The sequence below is a fragment of the Ooceraea biroi genome, chromosome 12 (assembly GCF_003672135.1).
Source record: "Ooceraea biroi isolate clonal line C1 chromosome 12, Obir_v5.4, whole genome shotgun sequence".
Classification (NCBI taxonomy): Eukaryota; Metazoa; Arthropoda; class Insecta; order Hymenoptera; family Formicidae; genus Ooceraea; species Ooceraea biroi.
The window spans coordinates 5,111,196-5,138,031 of NC_039517.1; the positions used below are offsets into that span (position 1 = coordinate 5,111,196).

The 26,836-nt window shown below is 49.7% G+C and overlaps 1 protein-coding gene across 2 annotated transcripts; it reads right to left on the reverse strand.

Moving 5' to 3' along the window:
- Positions 1-91: 91 nt before the first annotated feature.
- Positions 92-20,553, reverse strand: LOC105277760 (probable Na(+)/H(+) antiporter nhx-9). 2 transcript variants are annotated; one of them, XM_011336363.3, is made up of 17 exons: positions 18,321-20,551; positions 16,216-16,479; positions 13,162-13,358; positions 11,658-11,914; positions 10,694-10,911; positions 9,454-9,656; positions 8,808-8,897; positions 7,993-8,063; positions 7,343-7,558; positions 7,122-7,257; positions 6,532-6,672; positions 6,392-6,461; positions 6,201-6,308; positions 5,834-5,935; positions 5,108-5,275; positions 4,621-4,779; positions 92-3,456 (listed from the first exon to the last, which is right to left on the reverse strand). In XM_011336363.3, the coding sequence occupies exons 1-17, from the start codon at positions 18,793-18,795 to the stop codon at positions 3,221-3,223; spliced, it is 3,111 nt and encodes a 1,036-aa protein (XP_011334665.1). In that variant the 5' UTR covers positions 18,796-20,551; the 3' UTR covers positions 92-3,220. The 2 variants fall into 2 exon arrangements, with proteins under 2 accessions (XP_011334665.1, XP_011334666.1); XM_011336364.3 differs by having other exon boundaries at positions 3,319-3,456; positions 4,596-4,779; positions 18,321-20,553.
- Positions 20,554-26,836: the final 6,283 nt, after the last annotated feature.

Here is a 26,836-nt window from a genome sequence, read left to right on the forward strand (position 1 = left end):
GAATGATCTGTTCAAGATGAACACATAAGGAATCAGGAAACGATGCAGGTAAGAAACTGCAAATAAGGATGTCGATGTAACGGCGTTTTAAGAAATAAACATTTATTTTTCTTTAACAAATCAACAGTGTAGAGACTAGTGTCTAGAGACTAGTCCGACGTTTCTTTTCTTTATCCAGTCTAAGTAACTAAAGGCCGCGAGGAATATTCCGTTTCGAGGGGAACCTCCAAATCCGTGCAAAATCATTTTATTTTCATTTTACCACTATCGTCGTAAGAAACTTTCCGTTTTTCTCTTTTTGTCGATTTTCTTCTTTTTTTCCATAAAACGAGCTTATACCCTGTCACCGTTGTATAGATGCAAAAGTGACTTAGCATCAGGGATTACGCACGCTAAATTAAGTACCCCGCAATATGATGCGTTCGCTAGAACAAGCCTGTCCAAGTTTATCGAGCAAATGGACCTCATTATCTCCAATCTATTCGTTTTTTAACCATCTCAACTGATCAGTAACAGCTGTAGACTACAATGTAATGAGTGAACGAAAAGATGGGAACGCCAGACTCAAGCTTTAACTAATCTAGAGATGCTGAACTTAATAATTAACTTATATACGTTATTTTTATTAATTTCTAGCTAACTTAAATTAAATCCAAAGATTTCTTTCTATATTGTCCAGTGTTTCTACTTTTTTTCAGTTACTGGGACGAAAATAGCAGTGTTCTGTTCATTAAACTCGGACAGGCTTGATCCGGTAGGAGGTATAAGCGTATAAAAATGCCGCAAACTCCCCATGAATCATGGGGTGACCTGATCAAGGATCAAAAAAGTCCAGTTTCATCTGAGAATTCTAAGCTAATCGTTAATAAAACTCTATTGATCGCGTTGTTGGGTGCGACTAGCGTGAAGATGACGGCGGAATGGTTTCCGCGTGCGGAATTATCCGGAACGCTCGATGACAAGGTTCCACACGTCCTGACGTGATCTCATTCGCTCTCGACAACTCGACAGTCAAAAATAAGCCTCCGGTCATCGAACAAGTTCTGCCGGAAAATTGTTCCCCTCGAGAATCTAGCAGAACTCGACGTTTCCGCTTCCCGCTTGCGCCGAGCGATAGCTATAATTATTGATTATTAGTACAGAGTAGATTTTTAGTATAGTCACGTACTAGCGACGGTAACAAGAGTAACAATAAGAACTAGAGCAGCGAACGTGTGTCCCAAGTGATTGTATTCCGTTTCTTTCTCTTTTCTCTCTTCTCTTTTCTGTTAAATTTTCTCTCTCTTTCAGACCGTCGCTAAAATAATACTAATAAATGATAACAAAAATAGTTTGGATGAAGATGCAGCTGAAGAATGAAACGGATGAGGATGCTGGCAATTCGTCTAGTACCGCCTCTAAGAAAACTCGTATGTACATACTGCGGCTTTTACGTAGCTAAGTATTGACCAAGCGATGCCGCGTGGCCGGTATCGACGGTACTGTGCCTACCACGCGCGCATCGTACGTTACTCACGAGTATCTTACTTACTGGAAAGAATTTTTCTTTTAGTTTTTAAGGCCATACAAAGGGAGAACGGCGCGCCGGTGTCACACATCTGGCCCGTTCGTCTCGTTTGTTTTAGCAAGACGGTAGCCGTATCGTTGACTGCGCGTCCGTTCACTCGTAAAGGAAGAGTCCTAAATTCAGCTGGAACTATATATAACTCTACGCGACTCGTACTCGCGTAGATGCATGCATGCATGCGTGCGTACATGCGTCAGGATCACGAGACCTGGTTGCCAGAATCTCGTGTGAGGCTGCGACATCAGACTAACGAATTCGGGCTCCTTGACGCAGATGAATCACATACAGTTTTGGAAATCGTAAAGTTACACGCGAATGTACAACTTTTGATTATGGCGATTTAACAAAGTCACGCTTCGTCATTGTTAGAAATGTTGTTTGTAACTGGTCATTAATTTGCAGTATCAGTAATTGACAATTTGAGGAGTGAAATGTCTCTTCGCGCGAACTTAAACACAAAAATCTTATTTAAAAAAAAAACATAAAAATGTCGTCGAGAAAATGTGAAAAGATATTACAGTAGAGATGAAATAAGACTATGAATTCTTCTAGAGTTTGATCTGGCGAAGTAAGCAATTATTCACGCTCGAGTACGAGAAACGTTCCACCACAACCTATGCATAAGGATATTCTACTCTAATCTCGTCAAATGTCGTTTTAGTTAAGCTTGCTCGTGCACTTAAGCATCTAACTAGACTTCGAGAACTAACTAGACTTCGAAAATGGCTTCTTGTGAAGTCGGTAGTCTGATCGCAGCCTGAATCGCGCAGCACATATCAGCGATGATCGAATAATGCGATTTCGGTGCGCATTCACCGTCGAATCAACCCCCAAGAGGAGGGTACTCTGAATATTCTGGTAGATAAATCTGGAGGCAAGCTTGGCGACGCGCTTGTTTTTTTTAGAAGATTTTTGCATCGACAAGTGAAATTACCGCCGCCGACGAGGGCGACGGCGAGTACAACGAGTAGTTCCACAGTCCTTAAGGCCACGACGTCTTAGAGACGGATTTAAAAATTAGCCCATGCTCCTAACAAGCGCCTTTGTTATTGAACGCGTCTCAAGCCGGGTTTTCGGAGGAAGCGACAGCGGTCCAAATTCCTGTTTCCTGCTGTCCCTCCTGTCCCCCTTCGCGAGCGATCAGGATATCGAACTCAAGCAAAAGCTCCCACGTTTCAATTCGCAAACGGCATTCGCCGCTTCGTCGCGCTTACTCACGAAAACTAGGAGAAACTCATGCATCGCTTTAACTTTTAGAAAAATATCTCTCTGTCCCACTCTCTTGTCTCTCCTCGCGCAATCCTTCCCAGCGAATCGACGAAAATTCTTTCGCGTTTTCCTTTACCAACGAAACCCAATCAGAAAGAACATTAACGCGTCTCTCTCGCGAGCAGAACATTCTCCCGTCTTGAGACCAGTTCTCGCGCAGATCTGCAGACTCCGCTCGCATTAACGAGACTCGGATGAGGAGTCGTAAGATCTCTGGCGCGGAAGGCGGCTTGTTAGGGGCAGGTATTCTCAAACGGGGGCACTCGGGCGTCGCAGGAGCGAAGTGAGCAACGTGCGCCGTGGCGGTCGCCGGAAGGGCCGACGCCGTCGACGCTCGACGTCCACGTACGCGGACGACTGCTCCTCGGCGACGGCCCCCAAGGGTCAAGCTTTCTCCTCTTCCTCATCGTCGATGTCCTCTGATGATTCTGACGTGGAGGAGGTGATCAGGGCGGTTGACAGGCTCGGCAGGCCGGGTGAGCACGCGAACGAGTTAAGACGTCGCCTCTGGACGCCCCAACAATCCGGCAATGAGTGGGAAGCGTTGTCCGCCGTTCTGTCCGTCCGGTCGAAGCAGCCGAGCTCCATCATTGACACCCTTCTCGCGGGTACCCGCGGACCTGAAAAGCAGAGCTATGAATGCCAACTGTGAGAGCCGTTTGCGGAACGGCGTTTGGCTGAGCGATCGCCGGTACTTTTCAACAATCATTTCGCACTGCTGCGGAAAGAGATTTACTCTCTAAGAGATCTAACGTCTACCAGTCCAACCACCAATATCCCGTTGCTCCCGAATTTCAGTTTGAACATCTAACGGTAGTATAAAATAGATTGTTTGTTCCTCCTTTGTTCAGAAATTGGTTCATTCCATTTTACCACAAATTCTTTTGTGAGCGATAATTTTTTTCTTTTGACGCTGATTTGCGTACAACTTAGACAGGAGATTGGCTGGTTAAGTCTAGACAGGGAGCTTGTGTATAGTGAATAAAGATTAATATCGTTTTTTGTTTGGAGGATACCGGCGCCCGCCACGGCGCTATTGCAAATATCGCAGCGTGATTTGCCAAATCCGAAAAGCTACTGATGAAACAACGTGAGTAGACAACTAAGAAGCTCATCTGCTCGAGTACTACTCGAGTGCTACTGCTGGGCTACTGCTACTATGTGACAACTATTCTTCTATTATTCAACGCAAAGCAAGAACTGCTAAAACTCCTAAAGAAGACAACAGTCTTCCTACGAAGAAAATCGCTTAAGTAAAACGGAAATTGGGTGCGTTTAGGCATGCAGCCCGTTCTTGGAGCAATATCTCTCTGCAGCGAAACTGCCAGTGTTCAAGTACATCGTGGGCGGTCGACGATGTTCGACGCTCATTTTGCAATTGCCCGCAAAAATAGCCGCGGACGTATCTACACACAAGGCGCGAGACGAGTGACGTCCAGTCAGACGCATTAAAAAATAGCATGCATCAGGGGCTCTCAACCTTCCTGTGCGCCTTCCTGTGCGTCGCAGTTTACCGGATACGATCACAAACGTTGAAGCGATTCGCTGCAGACATTCAAGATATCGCTCGAGAACTCTGAAAAGTATAACTCTCACGTGTCAACGATATATTTCAGCCAAGAGCGCGGTTCGGAGGGGTTCGGGGCGAGACGCAGAGACCGTAGAATTCGATCGGAGCTCGAGATGCGATGCGCGACCGCGAGAAAAACGTGGGCAGGAGGGTGGGTAAGGAAAAGAAAAAATAAAAAAGCACACGTACCCTCCTTCTGGTTTGCGTCACGTACCCTTGGTTTTCGCGGGGGATTCCATTTGCGCGGCGATGTACTCGTCCGTTTCATCCACTTCGTCGACGGTCTCCTGGCAATCGATACTGTCAGGCGTGCACACGCTCTCCCGTCGAAATAGGCCAATCACGGATTGGACTTTCGGCTGTTCGATTCCACCTGGAAAGACATAATGAGCACGTTGAAGCACCGCTGGGAATAAGTAGACCGCGAATACCCCCTACAGCTGACAGCCTTTCAAGCGAGTCTCTTCTCCTTGAAAAAGCAGACTTTATACTCATGATGTCAGCGGAGTCCTCGTGGCTGTTAGCTTTTTTAAAGCTGACTTTTGAACATTAAAACTCTGACAGCAGAAGTTAATTACGGCAAACGTTAATGGAGCTCTTCGACAGTAGAAAATACAAGCAATACTTTACGACTAGGAAAGACGGATAGAACTGCTGATAGAACTAATCACTCGGTTGATTGGTCTGTCATCATTTCTTACCTAAGAAAGTGGCGGACGGCGAGCTGTAGGCGAGGTATTCCTTGTTGGAGCACCAAGGCGGGAACTCGTTCTGCTTGATCGGATGGCCCGACTCGTAATCGTCCTCACGTTTCCACGGTAACATAGTTTCCGTGGCCGTGGGGGTGGTTACCCTGTAGCCTTCCGCACCTGGATCAAGATATTACGGGCTCGAGAAGATGATCGCGCACAGAATGGCGATTGCATAGGCGATTGCGCGGATTGAAATCGGTTACGATTCCGGCAAGTGCCGTTCTCGGCGCTCTAAGGCACAAGAAAGGAGAAAAAAAGAAATAAAGAGAAATATATCTCTCGTCGGTCATTTGCGGTATTCGTATTCTCACGGATCTGTGGGCGCACGTGGATTCATGCGGCGCCGCAATCCGAACCGCCGGAATCATATCCATCTCGGTCTCCGCGCCGGCGAGGCGAGGACGAATACTCGAGTAGTAATGATCACAATATATTAAATCAACAATATATTAAAACAAAAAAGAAGATAATAGACGAAAAAGAGTGATACGCAAAAAGCAGGAGAATGATGAGAATGGCAATGCGAGTGGACAAGATGGACGCGCGATTTCGTCGGTGTGCTGGACGATAAAAACACAAAAAGATGGAATACGCAAAAGAGAGACGATTGGCAAATGCAACACAGAGAGCCGATGATGTCTGGTGGCTTCTCCTCATTTTGCAACGACAACGTACCGTCGCGTCCTATTCTCAAGTCTCCCTCGTCCGTATTTATCGTGTCCATCGACGTAGTAGCGGTGGTAGCATGTTGATTGTCCGCGTTTACATTGGGCGACTCTTTCGTTTAGAGATTGCAAAATTTATTAGTCATCTCTCATTGCTCTTAAAAAGGCAGTTGGTTAAATTAATCGATACGAGTGCACGCGAAACTGTACCAAATTTCGGCTTCAAATCAAAGAAAAGGATCGAGACGTCCCGATCGCTTTTTCAATCGCGACCGCGCGGTCGCCGAGATGTACAATACTATTTAACTTTCCCATTCAAGTACTAATTTAATAATTCGCATTCAGATTGGATTAGTTCGGACCGGGTCCCCTCTTACCGGAAGTCCGCGCGGTAAATGTGATCGCCGAGTCCCAATCCTCTTTGCTGGAGGTTTGCTTCGAGGTCTCCTCGTTCTCCAGCTCATACAGCACGCCGTTGATGTAATCTGTGATCACAACGAGAGCCCCCATGAGACATTAATGAGGTTTTCAGGTACGACTTACCGTCTCTAACTTGTCCCGCACGTACCTTGCGTGAATAATTTCGTCGAGCCGTTCTGCTGGAATTCTGGAAAGCTAACGTGGTTCTGTTTGCCGTCCTGCACAATCGAAATCGATCAATGAGAGCGTTTGGATTGAGATGTATCGGGTGAGACGATCGAGACTTACTTTGACCAGCTTCTTGCTGCGTTTGTGGCGATGCTTGTGCTCTCCCATCATCCGCCGAATGTTCATGTGCATCTTGTAATTGACTTGCGTCGACAGATCGCGATCGTTTACCGCGTGCCGGCTGTAGCTCAAGCGCCGATGCTGAATGATTAAAAGAACATTCAAACAAAATCTTCGTACCTCAGGCACGACGCGCGCAGGATGCTTCTACAGTATACTTTTTAGCGATTATCTGCTTGATGAATTCCGCATGAAATTTCAATGAAAAATTTTCACGAAAATTCCAAGCAAGCAATAAACAAGATATTTAAAAATATCCAGATGTTTGATCAAAAATTAGGAAGATTAAGAAAGGTATTTCTTGATTCTTTTTTCGGATATTTTCACCTGGAAAAGCCCAAGCGAGGATTCGTAATTCTCTTGGAATTATGAATTAAATTAATCATTAACTGAAAACTGTATTCTTATGGTCGAGAGAACGTCGTGGGAGGATATTGTTCCTATCGCGTGCAGCACATTACGTAACAGATCATACATCACGACCGAATGCCGGATTTGAGGAGAATCCAGAGCTGACCATAATCTCTTACCCTTTTGTATGGTTTACAAAGCTCCTCGGCGAGCAGATGGTGAATTCTCGCGTCCGTCAGGTCTTTTTTGGAAGGATTGTACTCCAGCTCCTGCAGATCGATATTCCATCCCGCCTCGAGCTGGCTGCAGCTGGGACTGTGGGGTAGGAGAAAAATACGGGGTTTTAGAGCGCGCTGTCACTTCATTATCGAACGATCGTCACAACGAGCGAGTTTCGCACCTCCCATTGAATTGTCCGGTGTTGCTGTAATTACGGAATATCGCGGACATGCTCTCGGTGCCGCTGATGTTGCCAATCGTCGAGGCGTTCCTCCTTATGTAATCCAGTGCGTCCTTCATCGCCAGCTTCGAATAGGTCTCGAGGATCTTTGGCTCGGCACCGCAGTGATCCCTCACCAGATAAGGCCGGATGAATTTGTTGTCGAACCGCTTGAATCTACGACAAAAGCAAGCTGGATAGTGGTCTCCTCATCCGCTCCGCAGACACGTCCCGAGTAAATCAACACGAATCATTTCTCGCAATGAGAAACCCCTCGCTTGACGCGACATCAGTGATTATTGTAATGAGTCACAATCAAGCTGATAGCGCTTTCTTGCAACGTAGACACGATTCTTCTTCTAACGATAATAGGAAATTATTCTTATAGAGAAAGTAATTTCCTAATGCTTTATTATTTATGATTATGATTATGATTATTATTATTATTATTATATTTATATTTATTATATTTATAAGAAAAAGTTTTCGCGAAAGATTCTTCATTTGAAAGAGATTAGTCTCTCCCGCTTACTGCTGACACTTTTATGTAGATGCCCGCTTTCAAGTTCGGGCACCGTCAAGCCGAGGCAGAGAGAGTAATCGTTACTCACTTATCCCGCACGTGGTAGTTGCCGTGCTTCCCCAGAATGTCCTCGATACCCGCCATCGTGTGATCCATTATCTGAAAATCGCGGAGACGTTATTTACCGTATATGGCGTGCGACGTAGGCGTCACAGATCTGCGAGGATCGTACACACGCGAGCGAACTGAAACGTAAGCAGAACTCGGTCGTGTATCGCAGTCCTGGTAAAAATTGCCGCTGCGTATACAATTTTGTAGTGTGCGACAGTTCCTGACACTGACAAACATCATCCCATTTCGTGACTCGACCTTATTCTTCATGCCATCTGTACCGATTCGACTCGGGGCGTCTCCATCAAGTTTGAGTGCCAGAGTGGCGCCCGCGAGAGCACGACGCGAACGACTTGGTGTCGCAAGAGATTTTAACGGCCACTTTTAATCGCCGACGTGCTCAATTTTCTGTTAGAACGATCTAAAATTGAATCAGCTGATTTACTGAAATTTGATTCACCAGATAAATGCTTTCATAAACTGTAAGTAAAGCTGCGCTAAATATACCAAGTCTTATCTTCGCTTATCGTTATTCATGCAGACACGAAATAGGAGAAGCGCTTAGACCGCGCTCGCTAGCATTTTTCGAAACAGGGAAGTATGATTCCTGACGGAAAAAAATTGTGATTTCAGGTGGACGACTGGTTCTACACAGCGGCGACAACGATTCTCGCGATAACGAACGAACCCTCGCATCTCCGCTTAAGATCGAAGGACACAGTCCTCTCTCTTTCTTAGCAATTCTTTCAGAATGATCCTCGGAGATCCGAATTACAGCAATGGCCTACACACCTTCTCGTGGATCCTCTCGTTCATGGTCGGCTTCCTCTTCTCGGCCCTCTTGACATTGAGGAATCTGACGAGGGGTTTGATGGAGATCCCCTGGAAATAGGAGCGCGTGATACACACATGGGGCGTATGATCGCGAAACGCGGTCGCTCTTGACGCGAGCGGATTATCGGCCGGCGCCGAGAGCGCGAGGATAGAAGCGGCTACTGATAAAACGCTTGACGCAAAAGTGTATGCTCAAGTGTGGAGCGCGACACAGAGATATTAGATTTCCGATCGATCGCGCAACAAAGAGACACACGTGCGGAACCGAGCTCTTTTCTTTTTGCGCTCGGCGTCTTTGTCGGACGCGCCGCGCGTTGATTCCATCGAGTGATGATCCAATGATTTTCCGCCCTCCCTGTGGACTCTTTCTTCCCCGTGCCTGTTTCCCCATGAAATTATCCTCTCTTAGGGCAGGAAACGCGTACCGGAACGCACACGTGCCGCGGCTCAAAATACGCGCGATCATCTGTTCCACGAAGGACTGACTGAATCGACCCGGTTTCTATTTGAGCAACATTTGATGACAACAACGAAGACGACGACGCGTGCATCATTGTCGGCTGTGCTATTTTGCTGATCCGCTGATGCCATTGGGTCACCTCACCTGGATGAACACGGTGAAATAGATTACGGCGATGGTGGTGGTGACGAACATCGGCTGCAGCGGCACGTGTTTCGGATCGATCAGGAGCACCAGAGCGAACGCCACGGCACCCCGTAAGCCGCCGTATGACATCACGAACTTCTCCACTTTGTCCAGCTTGTGCAGCCGGAACTGGTTCGCCAGCGCCGTCAGCACTATCACGCCTGGAACACGAGATCGAGCGTGATTAAAGCGCGGCTCTAATAACAACTTGGTGACCCGACACGTGACACGTTCAACGACGTTTGATACGCAACACGTTATACAGTCCGCTGTGAAAAAGATTCAGAATGTAGATGACACACTGATATAATGAAGATCGCGCAGGCGGCATTTTTGGAGAAGGCACAACGTTGTCGTGCGTTCAATCGTGTTTCTTATCACATATTCCTTCCTGGATTTTGCGCATTTTGTTGTCCCCACAGAAAACTCCTCTCCTAAATCGATATTTTACTCGATCGCGAGCCAATTACCGGGAGGGTGCCGATTTAATACGTCTAATGGAACGATGTTGTCATGCAGGGCTCCCATCCGCTCGTAAACCTTCCACACGATCGAGTGACAAATTGTCTGATTAGGACAAGAAGCCATAAGTGAAGCGCGTCGCTCGCGCGCTAAGCCGAGTGACGTAAGGTGCTCATGTAAGCAGCGGTCAATTGTCTCAAGTCCCATTATGATTTCATCGCTTAACCGTATCGCCTTACACGCTTCGCTTGGCGACCGAGCGACGCCCTTAACGCCAGTCCGGCTGGTCCAGGTCAAGGCCCGCGTGATCGTGTACAATTCTTCGACACTGCTCATAACGTCACTTTTCCCCACTCCCCGCGACAACATTCTTCCGGAGCTGCTACGAGCTGCTCAGATTAAAATTATGTCGTTAAAGCACCAATATTCTATTGAGCGCCTACTCTTGCAGCAATTTCTAAAGAGACAATGTTATTTAAATTCTTTAAATTTGCAGACGGTCCTTTTTGCATTTTCTACGTTCCTTAAATTCTTTGGGTCCCTCTGGACCGACTAATTTTCTTCTCGTCAAGCAGTTGCGCTCTTTGAACTCTTCCGGAAGGATGTTGACTTGTTTGATCTTATTAGCAAAAGGATTTCAGAAGCTGGAGTTCTGTGTATCTTTTTCAAGCGGAGTTTTTCCTCCAGGTTGGGCGTGTTGCATGTAATCGGGTAAAGTGATGGAAAATCTACTTGCCTACGGTGCGATAGACCGAGCAGAAAAGTATGGTCATGACGATGAACCACGTATTCCAGTTGTGCTTGTTGTTCACCGTGGCGACACCGAGGAACATGAATATGATGGTCTCCGAGCTGCTCGACAGCATCTTCATCGTATATTTGATGGTCGTGTGGGACTTGTGCGATATATTGGCTTCGACGTAGTTTTTCATGGTGATGCCGCAGAAAGTTATCCTGCAATCAAGGCAATCGAGAATTATGGGGCGACCAGCAAGTAGAGCGCAACAACCGTCTACCGTTCTTTCAACGATGCTATGGCCAAACATCGTTTATATATGTAAATGCGGGTAATCAACTGAACTCGCGGAAGTAAGGCGCATTGATTAGAGTCTTATTGGCATCGCTCTATTTAATTTAATATTGAACGTATGCATGAAGTTTAGTCTTTCGAGAATTCAAGTTTTAGGAGGACTCGAGCTTCCGAAACTTTCGAGCATGAGTTTTAGTCTTTCAAACATTCTTGCTCTATTTACATCGTGTAATATACAGAGAACAATTCAATCATCACAATCATGTTTTAACATTGAAGATTTTAACGTCGACGATTTGAAATTGCAAAACAGTGGCTCAGAAAAGAAAAATTACTAAAATTTATACATACATTCAATATTTCTCTGTATAGCAAATCTATTTGCTCATTTTCATAAAGTTCTTTTTAGTATTTCTCTCAAAAATTGAATCAATAAAAATTGAATCGAAGTGACTCTTCTAAAGAAAGTTATTCTCAAGATTATCATCGATGTTTTCCGGGAAAACGGTTCATATTTGAGATCCGTGACGTCTTGAATCGCAATGAAAGGACGGATCGTCGAGCTCCGATATTTCTCAATTTAGCGATTACTCGTGAAGACGTTATTGGAACGGGTTTCGAGACGCTGGAGATGTTACCACAGCGACGCCGGGACCGATGATTTACTCACGCCAATATGCCAGACATGTGGAAGATCTCCGCGTTCAGGTATGCCAAGTACGCCATCACGAATATGAAGATCGGCTCGATTACGCGCACCTGGTGGGTAAACCTAGTGACGAAGCCAGTGGCGAAGCCCCAGATTATACCTATGATCGTGCCGCCGATCGCCACCACCAAGAACGACGCTAGGCCCGCTAGCACATCCGTGTAGATGATCCTGGAAGGGCCCATCTCGCTGTACGCCTCGAACATGTGATAGAGCACCTGCGTATCCGCAAATGTCTTTTTACTTGGTCGTCCTAGTCACCCTCAACATTCTCCTACCCCCGCCCGCCTCGCCACGAAACTAACGGTGGCGAACTCTGATTTTTTCTTTGCCTTTTTGCAACTCTCTCTCGCACGCTATTCTCCCCTCTTTCTCCAGTCGGCCGGCCCGACCCAATTTTCGCGAGGGGGTGAAACGCGGTCGATCGCTCGGAACGACTGCAAAGGTTAGAAAACGGTAAATATACTCTGTATTTACCGTATTCAACAGAGGGAGACGATCGATCCGGTCGCGTTTGTGGATATGCCCGAATTCGATCGGCACGATCCGCTGCGCAGATCTTGATTTCCGCTTGAGCGACAGAGCCGCTTCCCCGTGCGAGTTAATCGCGCGTGAAGGATATTAATAAGCGTCCAAGCATTGCTTAATTGGCTTAATTGCGTAATCGCAGACGCACATATTTACGGAACTCGCTTGCGATTCGACGGCGCTCTGCCTTGCTCGAGCGAAGCGGAGACATGTGGAGCTCGCGAGCAAGCAAGTTGTTCATTTTCAAGCACTCGGCACTTGACCCAGCCAACTGCAGTCGCCGCGATCGATACCGTATCGATCGCGCCGACGACCAGTGCTTGTCGCGAAATCACATGCCACTTTGCCGTCATTTATTTATCGGCGATTCTAACGCGACGCCTCGGCAAAATATCAATCAATGTCAGTCGCTGACCGCTCGGCCAGCTGCGAGCCTGCGAGAAAAAAAGATGACCGATCGCACGAAGATCGCCGGCTAATTATCGTTAGTCTCTCCCCTGTGTATATTTTCGATATCGCTCCTGCGATATCTCGCGTGTTCGTTAATTGAGACAGTCGCAACAGAATCAAGTCTTTCCAGCGGAGCTCGCGTTTCACCTGTCTCTACGCTTGCCCCGACTTTTCTCTGCGGTATTTCACCTGCATAAAGGTTTACGGTTCTTTTATCGAAAGCACTCCGCCCTTTCCAACCTTCTCTGTAATATAACACGCTTGTTATTTCAGAAAGAGACCGCAATTCTACCGTTCGGTCTTCTTTTCGTTCTACTTGTTTATATTTCACTCCCAACATAGAAATGTGTTTAGTGTTTCAATATTTGAAGCTATTTCTATGTTCCGCGTTCATTTTACGGTTAAAAAACGCATAAGACTTTCAATTTCTTCAAAAGAAATAGCGAATTAATTTGCGCGTTTATAATTTATAACATATAATACTCACGACAGTGACCGCATCGTTCAGTAAACTCTCGCCGAACACGACGATGTACAGTATCTCATTCACGTGGATCTCCTCGAAGACCGCCAGCACGGCCACCGGATCGACCGCGCTGATTAGCGCCGAGAACAGGAACATGTCGAGGATGGGAGTCTCGCAGCCGAATATGCCGCTTTTCCCCAGCAGCCACAGCGATACACCTGCACGACAGAGATGCCGCCACGTTTATTTATAGCATGCCCTAATTTGCCATCCGCAATCTCGGCGATCCACCGCCGATCATTGCGATTAGCATCCTTAATCCGTTTTAAGTGCGTCCTATCGAATCCCCGCTCTCTCTCTCCCGCCGCCGACTCTGTGATTATTCTTATCCGATTATCGATCCGCGAAGTCACTGAACGTTACTCGCGATAAGGGAAGAAAAAGATTCACTTCGTCGCCGAAGATAGAAATTAATGTTATTGGAAAGCTCACCCACGTGTTATATTCGTCGAAGTTCTCTCTCTTTCTCTCTTTTTTAATTCTTATATTTTTGATTATCGATCCTTGGGCCAATTACTAACGGATTCATCCAGTGACGTCATCGGTGACCGCTGCTGATGTTTCCATTCACGCCATGACGGTCATTGATGATGACCAACGTACAACTACGTATTAAGACACGCGAATAATAATATTCTAAGACGCTATTTTGTTGCAAAATTATTTTATATACGTACTCTAGGCTATCAGATGTTTTATGTAATCCTATTGCTATTCCGCGCTTCGGGGCAATTGTTCCATGCTGCTTAATATCGTTTTCTCTCTCTTTCTTTCTCTCCTTTACTTTCCCTCCTCTTCTCGGACTCGATTCTCTAGAGAGCGAAAGGGGATGGTTTCCTCTCCATATTAAACCCACCGAGGGATTGCCGACAATTACGGTGTAGTTTTTAATCCGCCGCGGCCGTATATTAATTAAGATCGCGCGGTAATTTCGCATTATCGATCTCAGCGTTTTGTTGCGGCTTAAAAGCCATCGTCGACACGCGCTCGGCAAAAAGGGACGAGGAATTTTCGCTCCCGCCGCGAGTTTTCATTGATTAATCGCGTTAATCGAATATCGTTAGACATTATCGCAACAATCATGCGAACCCGGACGAGCGTCGTTGAGAGTAATTAGATCTCCGTGTAACGCTGTCGCCGCCACTTTTCGCTTTTCATGTTTCTCTTATCGCGTCTGCATTCTTCAGCAGCGATCGCATAGAGATTCATTGGCGCGAGTGTTTGTGTCCTCCAACACGTCGCGGGATTTGCGTGTGCGTGTGCGATAGTATATGTGACAGACTTTCGACGCCACAGAATTCCAGAAAAATCAGATTCGTAGAAGATTATGACGGTACGAGCTTCGGCAAGCTCTTCTTCTTCTCTTCTCATTAAAGAAAAGAAATTTATTTATTTAATAAAGAAAATTCATCGGATTTGAACTCGTAATTGCGATAATTGAGGATTTGATGTGAGAAAGTCACATACTTCTCACGATCAAATATCGGGAAAATAAATTACATTTATTACATAATATTATGTCAGAGAAATAACCAGAGAAGGAGAAAGAGAGAGAGAGAAAGAAAAAAATAGAGCACGTTGTGGTCCATTTGCATAAATGTAAACGCTTCTATAAATATAAATGACCTGTAAACATCCTACAGTGCTATTGAACTTGGCACACGAATTTGGCATACCTCTCCCTCTTTTGCGCTAGAAAATTGCTCTCCCAAAACGTGACAACCCGACAACCCTTTACGCGAAGCCTTCAGTCCCAATCGATGATCTCGCTCATCGCTTGCACCCGATATATATATTCTATCGCTCCTATATTACATTTTATCCTCCCGCCGGAATTTTTCATCACGATCTAAATTCCGCGCAAATCGGTTTCCTAACGATTTTATCTTCCTTTTGTTGTCGAGCGAAACTTTCCTTCGCTCGGTTATCATCACGCGATCAAAACACCATCATCATACTGATAACCGTTATCGTGTCGGGATGACAGCTACCACACGCTTCGTCGTCATCGCCATCGTCATCGTCGTCGACACAGACACATACATACACGCGCACGAGCACAAACACGTGCCGCACGCTTGTCGTCCGCTCGGCGCGCGCGTTATTTTTGTCCGCGGCTTCTCAGGCCGCGTTTCCTCTGTGTTTCCAAGACGAACATCCGCACTTAGGCCAGACCACGAACAGATCGCTACCAGAAGCAGAGAATGAAGGGAACGGAACCCATTATATCCGCGGCCCTTTCCGCGCACGTACATGGCCAGTTGGTTTACGGAAAACTTCACTGATCTCCGTAAATTTTCACTTCGTGACCTCTGCATTCGATCTTGCAGATGATGGCAACGTCATGACTTTTAATAATATACAAACTGCCGAAAACGTTCGCCGTTTTCTGCCGAAGCGCGCAATCCGCGTTAGGAACGTGGATTCGAATTTCCTTCGCGAGGAGTCATTTATAGCGAGCCTCAGAATCGCGCAAAAAATTCAGTCTTATCATTACGTGCTGATGGCGCATTTGACGGACGCGGGCAGTCTGGCACGACCGTAACGGGTCTCAGGGGAATCATGCAGGCTTTGAAAAGACTCAGCTGATCCCGGCGCGGATAATGTGATCTTTTAATCAAGGAGCGGTAACGATAATCTAATGATATCAGGATTGGACATTTAAAACGATTCTATTAAAGCGATAATGAAAGAGCAACCCGTGTTACTCCCCGACCTCCCTCGTCACTTCTCTGACGCAATGCGCGATCATAAGTCTGCGGGTTTATTCGCGCTCGCGTGACATTTTACGCTCGAGATCGCGCTCGGATAACGTATTCGCGCACAGGCTTGCTCCCCTGGGTTCTCTCAAGCGGTGTTCACGTATCCGCGAAATCGGCGACGGTACGTTGGCGAGGTATCCGAGCCGGAACGAACGACGGACGCGATAAATAATAAAGGAACAATGCGAGTCGCAAAATTCGGGCGCGCGCCGAGCGGGCGCCGCCGCGGCCGTCTCGTCATCGCTTTACCGACCTATCGACAGCGTGTTAAATATAGTCCCAATGACGGCGAACAGGAGTATCGTCCCGAGGTGGTCGAAGAACAGCCGATTCGGCATGAAGTAGCCAGCGTCCAGGATGATGGGCGGCAGCATGTACAGAAAGAAGGTGTCGGGGGTGAGAGGCGATACGTGGACGCTCGTCGCTTGGAACAGCAAGAGGCCGACAACCACGCCGACGGTGATCAGCAGGCAGGACTCCGGAAATATCTTGTTGAGCTTCGGCGTCATGTGGAAACCTAAATGTTAAACGTGCCACATTAAGTTGGAGGTCAAGGAGAACCAAGATCGCTCCAATCTCGATGGCGTCTTGAATCTTGAGTGCTGCGAACATTGCACTGGCAGTCGAGATTGCAACGATCCTGGCCTGAGGCTGAGTTCTAGTTGATCTTCCAAATGCTTCAGGACACGTTCTATCTTTTTCCTTCTTTCGAATGAAAAGATTTTATATTTTTAATTATATTTTTAAGACGATCTTAATGTATAACAAGAACAAACTATGAATATCACTTCTAAGACCCCGAGTGCCGAGAATGCCGCAAAGTGCCGCAGGTGCATCATGTCCCGCAGTGGCCCACGCGATTCTACGGAGCCATCAATCTCTGGGTAGTCACTGTTGCGTCGATTGCACAACAAGATGCGTACTCGTATATTTCATCTATCGCTCGATATTCCCTGCGGGATATTTTCCTGTTTGATGCTGCGCAGACCGGACGAGTCGTTCGATGAAGCGTAGCGTAAATCACGATGAATCATTTAATCTCAGCGATAACCGCGAGGGTTCCCGAATTCAGCTATCATCCCGTTCGCTCGCTCGCTCGCGACAAAGTACTTTTATGATCCTCTGCGCGGTGCAAAAGATCGAATTTTTATTTATCAAGTTAAAACCTTTTGCTGAAGCGATCGCGCGATCGGGGTGCATCTTGCTCGCCTTTACCGGCGACTTTTGCCACTGCCCCCGTCAAACGACAGAAATATCAACGGCACGACTTGTTGTTGTTCGACTACCGCGTTCCTGCGTACTCACGCGTGCTGATTGGCAAGAGAAACTGCACTCATTGAGCGCCTCGTGGCATTTCTCAAGCAAGCATCCGATAAATAGGGCAATCGCTTCATGGATCGAACTCGCTCGGCCATCCTCATCGCGAGCTGCAAGATGGTCTGCGCGTGCACTCTTTGAGATGCCCTTGAGCGCCTTTGAGTACTTCAAGCCTCCTCATGCGTCTCGTAAAATGCAAATTCCCGGTTTGACTGACGCGCGCGAGCGGTTCTTTCAGTGCCTGCTGCATGAACTCGTTGCGCATTTCGACTCTTTCGGTTCAGCGGAAGTCAATTACGCCGGGCGAATTGCCAGAATGCCGAATTCCCGGCGACATTTTCGGCGAGATGAAAACCCTTTGTCCGCGCGTGGCCCCCCGCCCCCACAGCGTATTCATAATAAATTATTAAAAATTCCGAATTCCGTTTCGTGGCGGAACAAGCGTAATGAGCCTTGCATAATGTAACGAGAACGCGGCAACCTGTTTTCAATGACATTTGCTGCGTTTCTGTTACGCAAGCAAATGGAAAAATATGGTGCACGCTAATGTATTCATCGAAAAACGCCGCCACCGTGAAAATTGACACAGGCTGATACCCGGCCAAGCGGATAATAAAAGTGCGCCAGATGTTCTAATAACAATGGGCGCGAAACGCGCTCGCGGCGAAACAATTTTTAAGTAACGCAAATTGCCCATTGTCAGCTCAAAAATTGTCACGTTACGTATATCGCGTCGCCAATAATATCGCGTCTAATTTTATCGCGCGCGCGTTGCTATTCAGGAACATTAATTACGACTATTACAAATATTTGCCTCGTATCTGTTTGCCACTTAATTGCAAAAAGCCCGGCAAAGTGCTTTCGCACTCTGAAAATCCCGTTGTTTACGTTAAATGGCATGCTCCAGAGAGGCCAACACGTGTCGCTTGCACTGCAAGTGCAGCATTTCAAGAGAACACAGGAGCAAAAATAAAATTCTCCCGTCAAACCCATCTGCCAACATAAGATGAACAGAGAACGAGATTTCTCGCCGGGACTTACCAATTTTCGCGATGCTGGCGAAGAAGATCCAAATTCCGATAACAAAGGGCGTCTCGACCCGCGGGAATTCCACGCTGATGATGTGGTACTCCGGCTTCGGTGAGACCTCGACGTCGGCGTCGGCGGAGCGCGCGGCGACCTGCGAGTCCTTGGGGTGCTGGCCGGATCCGTCATCGCCGTCGTTGCTGCTGCTCGAGAGGCTGCGCAGGGTGGCGTCGTTCGGTAGGGCCGAGCGAGCGACCGGGCCCATGGGCCCGAAGCCCAGGCCAGGGTACGCGCCGTAAGGGTCCCCTGAGAAGTCGCCGGTGTCGATTTGCGGTCCATGCGCCACCGGGTGCTGCTCCGCCGACCCGGAGCCCAGCTCGTGAAACGGCGCGGGACCGGCGGTGCCGCCGCCTCCTGGACACCACAGGAGAACGACGGCGAGGAGCAGCGCGCGGGCGATCATCGTGGGGATGCGGTTATGGGACACCATGGCGGCGCGATCTGTCGTGGACGATCCGCGCCGTCGACCGCGCACGTCGCTCGCCGGTGAGTCACTGCTGTCGGCCGCAGCAGTACCATCAGAAGGGAACCGCCACCGGGACGAAGGGCACACGCTCGCACGCCGCGTGTTTACCCTGCGTTTCCAACTCCCCTTGATCCCCGCGCGGCAACAGCCAAAGCTGCACCCCGGGATCGGCAGGGGCGATTCGCCGGTTGGCTTACCGGCGGCTGCCTGCTACCCTTCACGAGGGTGCGATCGTATACGCGCGCGCGCCGTCCCGCGTGTCCCCGCGCGGCGTGATCGTTCCCCGGTCGCCGTGCTGTGCAGCAGATTGACTTGCGTGCACGCGTCGAGTTGCAGCGAGCTTGCTCAGGCGCGACAAGATCAACTTCCGCTTCCGCTGTTGTTGCTTCTCAAAGCCTTTTCCCAGTGATAAATGATTCTTCGTTTGCCCCGCTATTTCGCGAGAATCACGGCAGCACGTTTCCCGTACTTGTCGTCGTAACTCGCTCGTAATGTCCGCCGAGGATGAACGGAGGACCCGCTCGCATCGCTGCTCGCGTTGACGCTGATTGCCGCGGCGCAGCGATTGGACGTGGACCCGGTGATCGCACGACGAACGCCGGCGACGATTATCGTCGGCCGTAAATCGTTAGAACGTCAAATCCAATAATTAAGCGTGACTCACACACCGCTCAGCTGCTTCGCTGGGACGTCGCGCGCTACGATGACAGCTGCTCGCCGTGGTCCGTGTCCCTCGCGCCAAGCGGCGCCGGAAGACGTCCTCGCCGCACCGTTCTTCCCCAAAACTTGCTCGCACTTGGCCCGGAGATCGAACGAGGACCCAGCTGCGATCGCATCCCCAAATGGAAGAGACCTCCAAAGCGGGCTACTGGTTTTTGGCTCGCGACAGCGATCAGATCCGAGCGTCCTCGTACCCGGCTCGGCGAGTCTACGCGGACGAGCGGAGCAACGTAGGCACACGTTAGAGGCTTCAATATTTCGTATCTCACGATTCGATTCGTCCGCCGAATCGAAAGGACGGTGGAAAACACGGTGTGTCTCGGCGTCCACGGCGACGACGATGATAACGACGACGACGACGACCGAGGACGAGAGCGGCAGCGGTCCTGCTCGTCTTACGCACCGCTTGCGAATACCGCGGCGCTCTCAAGTCTTCACGGAGTAGTTGCTCGGCGGTGAGCGCGAGGTCTGATCGACGCGGGGCCGAGACGGCCCGAGGACGTCGGCGACGCGGCGGAGGTACGCGGGGGAGCGCGACGACGATAACGGGCGCGCCGCATTACGAGACACGGACGGGCGACACATCGGAAGCGGACGTACACGTCGCACCTTCGCCTTCGGCGTGCCTCTATCGACCGACCGAACGACCGACGGAACGACCGACACAGCAGCACTGCACGGCACGGCGTACTGGCGACTCGCGTCGCGTCGCGTCGTCGACGGTGGCGGCGACGGCGACGACGCCGTTAACGCCGAGCGACGTGGATCCGCTTGCCAAAAGCGTGCGTGGGCGCCCTGCCGTCGGCACTGCCCTCTTCGTCGGCGGCAATAGATAATAACCTAGCGCGTACACTAGGCTCGGGGTTCCTCTGCTACCCCCTTCCTCTCCGCGTCCATCGTTCTCCTCCTCTGCTCGCCCCTTCGCGCAACTAACCCCTCGTGAGTCTATCTGTACGTCTCTCTCGCTCTCGCTCGCTCTCACGATGGAAGCTTCCAGCCAGCTGATCGTCGATGAAATCCGCGCAAGCGTCGCGACGCCCCGATATATATATATATATATATAGTCACCCCTACAGCGGCGACGGCGACGGCGGCGCCCACGTTTCGCGTCGCGACGCTCGCCGGCCTATGTCGACGCTACGCTCCTCCGAAAGTTCTGCCGCCAGAGATACCCGCCGCATATCGGAAGGACATACGATTATTGCACCGCTCGTTATCAGTTTGTGTTGGTCATTCGGACGGCCTTTCGTGCGTTTTCCTCCTCGTCGTTGTCCAGACGTCATTGTGAACTCGCGTGATTGTCGCGTGATGCGAGGGGTAGTTTCACCCCTTCACACCGGCTTCGCCGGCGATGTTTGTGCTATCCGCACGAGCGGGTGTTCGTCATTTTTGTGCCGCTCATAAGAAGCTTTCCGAGGCGCGGATGTTATAACTTTGTCTTATTCTTGTGCCTTTGTCTCAGCTGATGTCCACGCGACAACCTGATTGACGTCGGCCTTAAACCGGTGAGACGCGTCAACGTCGCGTTTCGGAAAGACCGCCGCTTCAACCTTGACCTTGCGCAACAGGGATACGCCGGCACCGCTCGATGCCGCGCGCCGGTTGCGTTGGAATTTCCGGCGTGTGCGCGCGAGGAAAGGCCCAAGAGGAAAAGTCGCCTCGCGCCTCGGAGATCGCGCGTGTCAATCATCCGCGCGTTATCGCGTGGCAGCGGCGACACGGCGAATTAAGCGAGCGGCGCGCCTCCTTGCGCAACTCCGGAGTTTGCGCGACGCGCGATAGGAAATGCGGTTAAGATAAGGGATTTATTGCGGTCGAGCATGGGACATGACAAAAAATAATCAGGCCGTAGTAGCTTCTGCTTGACAAACGCTCGCCCGTGAGCGAGATGTCTGTTTGCCGAGAAGGATAGGGAAGCGCGTGCACCCCGCGCGACTCGCTTTTACCCTCTGCGCGCTGCTCTCCTAGCTCCCACGTGTACTTGTCGTGCATACCTGTGTCGTGACAACTGTCCGGCGTTTATCAAGATCTAACAAGATCTAACAGCTTACGGAAACTGTTTTCCACCCCCTCACTCCCTCCCGCCCCTTGCGAAGTAATGTGTCGCCGCGCGCGACAGCGAGATCCAGCTGCACGGAAAAATCGCTAGCCTGCTAACACTATATTTGCGCACGTTGTACATACACTCTTGTCTTCCCCCCTCTCATACTTTTTTTCAGTAGCGTGCGATTAATTAAGTCGCTTTGTGAGATTATGATTAATCTTAATTAGGTGCGATTTCGGATTGCGGGCGCCGTACCGGCTAATTATCCGTTTCGTCAACTCGCAATCAGCGGAAGTGGGCGGGAGGAGTGCATCTGATGACTGGAAAGCTCAATCTATTTGGTATTTGTATACGCCAGTGTACGAGGAATCGCTTGTTTGCGCAACGATAGGGCACGATTAGCGGCGGCACGATAAGGAACATGCGTCCTTGTGGATTCTTGTGCGCGACGAAGTAGTTCGCGGCTGTTTGATTTAGGACCCTCCTCCCTCCCTCCCTCTTATCGCGCCGCTTGCTGGAAAAATCGGAGCGCGGCGATAAAAGTAACGCGAATCCCGCGCTCGAAAAATCGTTCTACGCTCCTCCGTCGCGACGGCACCATCTCGCCGTCCTCCTTAATGACGACAGATTAAAAGCCGGGTCGATTTGTCCCCGACGAGAATCGCACAAGAGATGACTATCTCTCGCGAATTCCGCAGTTCCACGCCGAATGTCTCTGCGTAATTAGTCTCAGGACGGTCCTCGTGCCTTTAACGTCCACCCGACGTTCACGACGAGTAGATAGATCTCATCTTCCACATTTCATTTCATTTCCCCCTGGTGTCCCTTTATAATTTCCCGCGTTAACGACTCCGATCTTACGTCGGATTTGCGCCTCAACGGAGGGAGATAATTTGAAAATTTGTCGCCAAATCTACCGTTAATAAAAATCTTTTTTACTAAGGCTTTTTATTATGAAAAACCAAAAGCAATGAGACTTAAGATTATTGGCCGCGTTTTTCGATTCGGTAGCGTAATCGCCAGATTGCTCCGGCTGCATCGTGCGGTCCCCGAGGAGGAAAACAAAGCGGAGCGCGAGCCGGCCCGATCGAGCAACGCCGAGGAGACACTTCCGGATTAGCCCTGGGATTGACGCGCGTTTTTGCGTGCGTGCACAAGCGACTCATTATCGGTAATTACGCCGAGACCTGTAATCCCTTCGTGCGAATATCGTTGATATTCGTGACGGACGGGGAGGCTCTCGTCGGGGCCCCCGAATGGCGCTCTAACGAAGGAGGCGACATCGATCCGAGCGAGCGCGCGGCCAGAAGCGGCCTGGATTCCGAATTCACCCTCCGCCGCACCGGCTGCGTGACGATTGTACGCGGCATTAACGGCGGCTTATCCTGAAATTAGCCTGCCGGGTATCATTCCCGGGGCCAGGGGCGGGTTTATACCCGGCTATCTGCGGGGTCGCGCGAGGCAAGGGTTCGCAAACAACCCTGCCGGGAACGGCGACGCTTGTTGCAGCGGGGCACGCAATCGTATAACGACTTCTCCCGTGCTCCATAATGCAAAGCGTATTCCGGACTCGACCCGCCACAGCGTTACCGGTCGTCGCGAGTTATGACCGCCCCGGTCCTTTAATCAGATCTCGGACGCTCGAAGAGGGTGGGGGCGAGGGGTGGAGGTAAACGAGGGTTGTGTGGCGTCATTATTAACAAGCGCTCTCTCGGCGATCATCGTGCGCGCGACTGAACGTCGTCGCGAGCGACACCGAGTCGGCACTTGCGGACGGTATTGACGTATCGCGCGACTAGAATGACGCTGGATGTATCCGGTGACGTTCAACACGCGCGCGCCTGCAATCTCAGCTGCATATGTAAGCTGCGTGTCTGGGTTATGTAACGCGGCTCGTGTGTCGCGATACCGTGCACATACGCTCCTTACGCGCGCGGCGAGACCGCTTGCGAAGAGTAGAGGGTTTCAAAGATGGCGCGTTCTCCCGGTACGGAGGGGTGACAATTTCTCTCTCTTTTTCTCTCCATCTCTCTAGTGTAATATGTTTGTTACCGCCGCGTGCGGTTAAACAGCTCCACATTATTCTTTTTTTGATATTGATAGAATGGACTTTATTTGTCTTTACAGGAATGGAACAGAAAATAACGCATGTATGACAAAGGCATATTGTGTTTCCCTCGCTTCAGCGAATGTAAAAAATACCGAGATGCAAACGCGAGCTTCGATAAAATCAGATAAAAAGTTTCGACGCGAATTCAGATGCGAAAATCCATTACGTTTATTGCGTTTCAGAGGAAACTAGCCGCGGAGCGAGCCGCGGGGAGGAGCAGGGGGCTCGTATCTCGCGGTGGCAGCTTTTCGATCAATTTCTCGCTCTAGATATTCCCTAATGTTGTCACGAGGAACGCGCGAGATTTAATAAAGTGCCGGACGATACGCGAGACCGAATTATTTTGTTCGTCCTGTTTTCTGTTTTTATCAGTAAGATTAAAGAGTGCGGGGCGAGCGGGGGATGCTCGTAGCGGATGCGCCTCGGCGTTATTTAGAGGAGGGTTGCATCACGCTCTCGTCGCATCGCTCGATGATTCGAAAGAGGTAACGGCGCTCGGCTCGGCTCGGCTCGGTCAGCGCTGCGTTAACGGGGCCGTTTCGCTTCGCCCCCTCGCTCGTTTTCCGTTCCCCCAAAGGAAAGCAGCGACGAGGGTGAGTGAGTATTCTACTCGTAGTAGAGGGTGGCGTAGTAGAAACGCGAGGGTGAAACGCGGCGGGAGAGAGACGAGAGCACCGACTTGCTTGGGGGAATTCTCGCATGTGCTCCGGAATTGTCAACATTCGGAGCGATGCGAAATTTTCGTTACCGCGGCGATACGGCGGATGGCAAGCTAAATAATAGTCGCTCGTCGCATATTAATGAGCTTTATTCCGGATATCAACCGCTATTTATATAATCGCGTCGGTTATGTGACGTCGCGCATCGATATCCAGAGAAAAAGGACGGAAGGCCGCTATTTATGCGCGCAAAAGGATTCGAGTTCGTTAACTCGCGCGATTATGACGGGCAATTTTCTCACCCTCGACGATCATCGCGACTATTCGTGGATGGCGGTTACGTGCCCGTGTCTTTATTAAGACTTTTTTCGGGTATTATGATGTTGTTGCGATGCTATTACGCGATATCACGATTAACGTGCACAAGAATATTGCGGTTTGTCCGATTACGTTCATAACGCGCGATTAGACGGACGAGTTCCCTCTTTTTCAAGCACACCGCCGGCGCGTCCGCGGGGGTAATGTCGGCACTGAACGATCGCGAGTCTGTCGTCTGACCGGCCGATCGCATCGAATCGATCGCATCGCGATTTTACGATAACATTTACGAGAACGGCGCGGCTGCGGGCGACGACCGCCCGCGGGAACTCGCGAATGGCTCGCAATTAAGATGTTAAACAAACACCCACAGCGCCGATGGGTTATTAATTAGCCGCTATTCATTCGGGCGATCGCGTCCCTATGAATCCGAAATGAGATCGCGCGCTGCGTTGTCAGGCACCCATTCCGCTCCCCGTCCTCCTCTCTCTACACAGCCCCTACCTTCTCCTCCCCATCGTTACTAACCCCCATCCTGTTCGCGGATGCGGCCGGATGCTGACGAATGCAAAGGCAGCGCGCCCAGTGACGAATGAAAGGAGAAATTCGCCGCGAGTTCGCGAACTTCCTTTCGCGATTAACTACTCTCCTCTCCTCCTCGCCCCCCCCCCTACTATTTCTTTTACCCTCGTCGTACAACCAGGTGCATCACAGCGCGATCGACTTGCTGCCCCGAGCTGAAACTGTGAGACGCACCATCGATCTCACCGTGTCTCTCGCCTCGGGGACCTTTCAGGTTTATTGGGGCAGTATACAGGACCTTCGAAAGGATCACTTATCCCTGCACGCGCGCGCGCACGTATCCACTTGTGCTCTCGCGTTGACGGTGCGTGCTGGTGCGATTTACTTACGACGGAACATTTATCGCCACGGAAACTCGCTCGCTCGACGAATGCGATATTCGACTAACTCGATTAGGACGTACTAAAGAGAAAGGGGGAGAGAGAGAGAGCGCGGGTGGTAATTAATTCATTGGGGAACAGTACGTGTACGCGTCCGGCGTGAATTTAAATTCTCCAACGCGAGCGTTTCGCTCCCCTCCCTCTCCCCGCGCGTACAAGTATACATTTGTCAATGCTGTTTAATGGACACGCGTGGTTACGTAGATACGGGCAATAATGCGATTCAAGTTATTTATATTCCTGGCGGCGAATCGCGGATGTGGATTAGGCGAGCGCGGTAAGGATTTACGGTCCGCTTCATTTTCCTGATGACCAATAGAGTCGATAAAAATTCAGTGTGGATCGAGAATCCAAGGATTGGGAGGAAGGGGTAGTTTCCGAGGATCATTTCGTATCGGCATTAATTAGCGCGCGCGCAGGCGTGTTCGAGGAAGATTCGATTTAATTAAAACTGCTAATCCCGAGAATGGATATTACGTAAGACGCCGACTGCATTTTGAGAGAATCGCATCGAACCGACCCCGCCGGAAGCTGCTCGGCGGGTTGCGGGAGTCCGGGCGCGCGTCGTGTGCGAGTTAGCTTGTGTTCGCCAACGACGACGTCTTGCGATCGCGTCTTTTATCGCCTGTTACGCGAACGCGATTACGCAACCGGCCGTGCAATTGTACTCCGGCGACCGTGACACAATGCCACCCCTTGTTCATTCCGCTTTCTTGAATTACGCCGAGGTTGGCGACGACGATAAATAATCGAGGATATCCGCGTGCCCGGTCCGCACACGATACTCCTCATATAAGTTATGTTCACACATATATCTGGGGGATAAAAGCTGAACAATATCTATGCCGCCATCGGGCAAGTCGTGCCCCATTGTGCCACGGTGTTTCGCGTTAACCGCGCAACAACCAGGCGAAGACAATACTGGTGGAGAGAACGGGTGAACGAATATTGATCGGCCGAAAATTTTCCTCAGGTGATATATTTTTATGTTATTTATTAACTTGGTTTTATGTTATTTATTATTAAGTGCGAATACTCGTGTATTCGCTCGTGCTCAGGCATCTACGGATGGAATTGAGACGTATCAGATAATTCACGACGGATTAATTGCAATCAATCGCGACGAGAACCTAAAGAGAGGCGGTTACGGAGGTACTCCAAACAAGGAGTGAAATAGCGTCGCGTCTCGTCG